This window comes from Mastomys coucha, unplaced genomic scaffold (genome assembly GCF_008632895.1).
Source record: "Mastomys coucha isolate ucsf_1 unplaced genomic scaffold, UCSF_Mcou_1 pScaffold16, whole genome shotgun sequence".
In the NCBI taxonomy this organism is placed as follows: Eukaryota; Metazoa; Chordata; class Mammalia; order Rodentia; family Muridae; genus Mastomys; species Mastomys coucha.
The window spans coordinates 69818257-69824256 of record NW_022196898.1 but is presented as its reverse complement, the minus strand read 5'-3'; the positions used below and the strand labels follow the sequence as shown (position 1 = coordinate 69824256).

Here is a 6000-nt window from a genome sequence, read left to right as displayed (position 1 = left end):
AAAAAAAAAAAAAAAAACTCCTTTTGGTTTCCAGAGAGATAAGAAGATGGGAAAGATGCTGAGAGCATCTCACACTGTGATCTCCGAGAGCTGCTCCTTCGTCAGGTTCAGAGGCTGGCTGATAATGGTGATTCCATAGTCCTCAGGGTCCCTGTCCTTGGGCAGGCTGGCCCGTAAGATGGCGTTGTGAGCCACATTCAGAAAGCTGACCAGGGCATGCCAGCCCTTGTTGTTAAACCATACCTAGAGGGCAGAGACAGGCTGATTGGATGGGCCTGGCTACACTACAGGCATCTGAGGGGGGATACTAATGGGCTGTTTAAAGGAAAAGCTACCAGCAGCAAAATGAGCATGCATGAGGTGGAGGAAGGACTTGGCAAGCGAGCATTCCACACTTCAGCAGGTGGAATGGAATTCAGTTACGCAGGGTACAAAACAGTCAAATAATGAGCTCACGGGAATTTTTAGCTTCAGGTCAGGTACCTTAATGTTGTCTGTGGTTTCAAGATATTTGAGGAAGTCATGCATTTCTTTGGAGGCCTCTCGGGTGACAGGACCCTTGAACAGCACAACAAACAAGAAATGTTTGGTTTTTTTCTCTTTCCCTCCTTCTGTAGTACTTAAGAGAATTTCCATCTCTTAATATTTAAACAAGTCAAAAATTCATCCCCAAAGTCTTTACATACCCCAGTCACGTTCATCATCTGGCCAAGGTCACTTAAAAAGCCAACGAGTGCTTTCCCACTGATGGGGATGGCTGGGAGCTTTCCTCCGATGGAAATTCCTCCATACCTACAAGGCCGTAAGAAAGCCCCTGTCAGTGCCAGGATGCTCGTGCCCAGGAAGCGCCATCTCAGCTTCCGTAGGGGATGTGGATGTGAGGGGAACTGCCTGGCTTTCAAATAACATGTCCTCCCTTATTCTCCAAATAGTTCTCCTACTCTCTAAAATTAGAAGCAAGTAAACCCACATTCTAGATTCCACATATGAGAGAAAGCATACATTTGTCTCTCTAACTCTGGCTCATTTTGATTAACGTGTTGCTCTTTGGTTTTATGCCTTTTTTCTGAAAATGACAGGATTCAATCCTTCTCTGTGGTGGGTGCATATAACCTCACACATCACGTCTTCTCTAACAGGTACCTAGGTGGATTCCTTTGCTTGCCTGGTGCAAACAGTGCTGCAGTAAACCTGGATGTGCGAGTGTCTGTTGTATGTTAACATAGGTTCCTTTGGAAATATGTCAGGAGTGGTAGAGATCGACCCTGGTTCTACCCTTAGTTCTTGGAGGAATCACTGCACTGATTTCCATAGTGGCTGGATGTACATCCCCACAGATGGTATATAAGGGTTCCTTTTCCCTCTGTATACGCAACAGCGTTTGTAGTCATCTGTCTTCTTCATGACAGCCACTGACTTGGGGGGAGATGGGATTTCAGTGTAGTTTTTGACGTCTGGTACCTAAGGATGTTGAACATCTTTCATGCATGTATTGGCTACTTGTATTTCTTTTAAGAAAGGTCTGTTCATTTTATTTGTTCATTCATTAGTTTACTCGTTCTTTTGGCATTTAACTTTATGAGTTCTTTATATATTGTGGGTATTAGTCCCTTATTGAACGAATGGCTTCTTCCATGCTGGGAAGGGCATCTCTTCCCTGTGATGGTTATTTTCTTTGCTGTAGAGAAGCCTTCAATTTGCTCTCCTTTCTTGAGGTGTCAGAACTTCTTTGCCTGTGCTTATATCTCAAAGTAGTCTCCCTTTAGTAGTTTCAAAGTTTCAGGGCTTACCGTAAGACATATTTCTATATGTTGTTAACTAATTTTTTAACATGAATTAAGTTACCATTTTGAAGTAAATTTTGAGAGAGGAGTAGCTGGAGGTGGATGACTAGGTAGCCCGGCACCATTTATTAACGGGCATCTTTTTTTTCCAATATACTTTTAGGCACCATTATCAAAAACCAACTGGTTGTAACTATGTGGGTTTATGGATAAGTCTTCTATTTTACCCCAATTGGTCAATGTGTTGATTTTTTTTTTTTAAGATTTCTTTATTTCATTTAGATGAGTACATTGTTGCTGTCTTCAGACACACCAGAAGAGGGCATCAGATCCCGTTACAAATGGTTATAAGCCACCATGTGGTTGCTGGGAATTGAACTCAGGACCTCTGGAAGAGCAAGCAGCCAGTGCTCTTAACTGCTGAGCCATCTTACCAGCCCCATGTGTTATTTTTTAAATTTCTTTTATTTTTAAGATTATAGTATAATGACACCATTTCCTCCTTCCTTTTTTCTCCCTCCCAAACCTCCCATATGCCACTCCCTACTCTCAAATTCATAGCTTCTTTTTCCCTTAATCATTACTCCAAATATACATATCTGAGCCAGTATTGCCATGATCTGAAGTCCGAAGCCAGGTGTGTGTCTTCAGCACTGCTCATTTTGTACATGGTTGTTTTAACTTTTCAGCATCTTTTTGTGCTTCTGTATGTATTTTGGGCCATTTTCCCTACTTCTTTAAAAAAAATTACATTTATTTATTTATCATGGCAGGGGCACACATATATGTGGAGGTCAGAGACAACTGGCAAGAGCCAATTCTTTTTTTTTTTTTTAAAGATTTATTTATTTATTATATGTAAGTACACTGTAGCTGTCTTCAGACGCACCAGACGAAGGCATCAGATCTCATTATGGGTGGTTGTGAGCCACCATGTGGTTGCTGGGATTTGAACTCATGACCTTCCGAAAAGCAGTTGGTGCTCTTCCCCGCTGAGCCATCTCACCAGCCCGCCAATTCTTTTTTTACAATCAGTTCTCAGCTTTACAATCTGGATCCAGGGGATTGAACTCGGGTCATCAGGCTTGGTAGCAAGAGCCTTAATCTTCTGGGCCATCACACCCAAGTCTTCTAATTCCTGTGGAGAATGTCATCTTCAGCATGTTGTTGGAGATCATCGGTGTTGAGGCCTGCCCAGCTGTAGCCATTTGTTCCATGCCTGGCAACTACTACTTCCTATTATTGTTATAATATGCCTGCCAGTCACCGACACAGAAAAATAACTTGACTTAGAGCAGGGTTATGCTGACCACATACACTGTTATGTTCTACATGTTGTAAGGTTTATTAATCTTAAAAAATTCCCCAGCTGCAGTCTTCACTCAGGACCAAGCAAGATAGGAGTAGTAGGCTTGAACTATTAGGTCTAAATTACTAAGGAAATGTGAGAAAAGTCCAGCCAGCCTACAGCCGCCCCACCCCCCACCCCATATCTGCATAGGAGCTCACTGTGGGTTTTGCAGTTTTAGCCTTTGTAAGTTGGCCCTGAGAAATGTCCAGCATTCAGCTCTCCAGCCAGAGCTGTTCTCCTGGTCAGTCTTTGGGTTTACGCTCAGTAAAGCAACCCTGCCTGACTGAGATTGCTGTTCCTGTGGTTTGCAAGGTGGCTCCTGAACCCAACAATCAATCGGCATGTTGAGGTGGGTCGTTGGTGTGTCGATGTGGGTTGTTGTTGGTGTGTTGGTGTGGGTCGTTGGTGTGTTGATGTGGGTCATTGTGTTGAGTCTGTAGATTGCTTTGAGCAATATCAGCATTTTTAATGATATCAATTCTGTTGATCTACAATTCACATTTTGAGGCAGTCTTACTATATTGCTCAAGCTAGCCTTAATACTCTTGTACTCAAGTGATTCTCTTGTTTTGGCCTCCCAGTTACTGGAACTAGAAGTAAAGGCCACTGTATCAAGATTTAAGCTGATGTTTGGTTGGTTGGTTGGTTGGTTTTGGTTTCGGTTTGTTTTTGAGACAAAGTTTCTTTGTGTAACAGCCCTGGCTCTCTGGGAACTCACTCCATAGACCAGGCTGGCCTCAAACTCATGAGAGCCACCTGCCTCAGCCTCCTAAGTGCTGGGATTAAAGGTATGCACTACGACAGCCCAGCTTAAGCTAGTTTTTAATTCTTTCCCATTTCTATTTCAAGATGGTGTCTGTACCCTTATCCTGGCATAACCCCATCTTCCTCATAGTTAACTCTTCATGTTTCAGGCTACCTCCAAGTCTCTGCTGTGGCACCCGCTGGCTTTTCTTAATGTCTTTTTCCCTTTTATAAACATCTAGATAATTCCTGCTCCTTTCCCCTGGGTTAGCCCTTTTTGATGTCTTCCTTGACTTAACTGTGGGCCCAACCTGTAATTTCTCTTTTGTGTCTTCTCTGCCCTTTGCGGGTACTTCTGGCGCTATCCAACACCACCATTCCTTTCTCTTTGTGTCTCTTAGTCCCACGCCTGACTTAGACAACCCAACTCTCTTCTGCCTCAACTCTTGTCTGTCTGTCTGTCTGTCTGTCTGTATTTCTTTCTTTCTTTCTTTCTTTTTTGAGGGAGCATTAAGGCAGGGTTTCTCTATGTAGCTCTGGGTCCTGGAACTTACTCTGTAGAGCAGGCTGGTCTTGAACTCATGGAAATCTGCCTGCCTCTGTCTCCCAGGTGTTGGGACTAAAGGTATGTGCCACCACCACCTGTCAACTTGTGTCTTTCTTAACTTGGGTTCTCACTTTTGGGCTACCTTCTTATGGCTTTCATAAAGATGAAAACATTAGCTGGGCGGTGGTGGCGCATGCCTTTAATCCCAACACTTGGGAGGCAGAGGCAGGCGGATTTCTGAGTTAGAGGCCAGCCTGGTCTACAGAGTGAGTTCCAGGACAGCCAGGGCTACACAGGAAAACCCTGTCTCGAAAAACCAAAAAAGAAAAAAAGAAAAAAGAAAGAAAGAAAGAAAGAAAGAAAGAAAACATTAGTCTGAGTATGTCAATGATTGGCTTATAATTCTCTGAAGCAGGAGGAGACCCAACAGCTTCAACAGACAAAATTAAGCCCCGCCCACCCTAAAACTAAGTTGCACACTAACACCTGCCCAGTAGTGACTAAACCCCACCCACTCTGAGACTAAGTCCCGCCCACTCTATAACTAAGTCCCTCCCGCTACACAGAGAAACCCTGTCTCGAAAAACAAAACAAAAAAACAAAACAAAACAGAAAAACAATGAGATTGCTGCATAATTCATGAGATCATATTATCCCCACCCCCAGCATCAACTAATTTAATGATCCAGCAGTCACACCTAGAAATGAGCTATTTCAATGTCCCCAAATAGTTTCTTACCTCTGTTCATTAACCCAGAATTTGCTCTTTAAGCTGAAAGCCAAAATAAAATCATATATTAACTACCATCAGAATAGCATTAGCATTACATTTTCTCTCTAGTCATTGGGGCATCTCAGTTCTCGGGATGTTTCTGAACTTCCTGACACCTAAGCAATGTAGTGTGGAAGCTGGCATGCCTGAAGACACAAAGGACTGTTAGGTTCCAACCCTGGATCTCTCAGTTGCCTTTTGCATGCTGGACTTTCTGACTAGTCCTTTAGTCAGGCCTCATGCTGGACCAGTGAACCCAGTCTGGACCTAAAAACCATGGCCAATAATCACGCCAGTGTGGGATAAAGCCGGAAGCCCTCCCTCTCTTATAGTGTACAAGAAATTCTAATAATCACTTGTATCCTTGGGAGGAGTCCTGACTTTGGGCCTGTGGAGGTAAGGTAATGTGGTAAGGAAACTCTGGCCCCTGGGGTTCAAGCTAGCCCTGGACTGCCACTGCTAAGTAAAATATCAGAATGTCCATAATGCTAATTTGCTACTGAGCCAGGTTTGGCGTGCTCGTTGCTTATTTAGTGAGTGATTAAACTCACCCTCCTCCGCTTTGGTTTCTGGAAGCTCTCTTTGCTCACTGCTAGTGTGGCCCCGCCCTCCCGGCAGCTGCTTGTACCACCTGCTACGCTCTCCAGCCCTTAGGTCCTTCTATCACTCATCCAGATGCTGGTATGGAAAGCAAGTGTAATTGCTAGTAACTTTAGAGCGTATGCTTCGTTTGAGAGCCATAGACCAGGTGGAGACTAGATCAGACTTCCTTAAGGATCTTTCTCAGTGGGATGCTTTTGTT

At 43.7% G+C, this 6000-nt stretch overlaps 1 protein-coding gene across 1 annotated transcript in view; it reads right to left on the bottom strand.

Moving 5' to 3' along the window:
- Abca4 (ATP binding cassette subfamily A member 4) overlaps positions 1-6000 on the bottom strand; it is a 141613-nt gene that overhangs the window by 31002 nt on the left and 104611 nt on the right. Inside the window, exons 32-35 of the mRNA XM_031375329.1 lie at positions 5166-5198; positions 687-792; positions 484-558; positions 74-243 (exon numbers count right to left, since the gene is read on the bottom strand). Coding sequence (XP_031231189.1) covers positions 74-243; positions 484-558; positions 687-792; positions 5166-5198 — 384 coding nt within the window. The remainder of the gene's footprint in view (positions 1-73; positions 244-483; positions 559-686; positions 793-5165; positions 5199-6000) is intronic.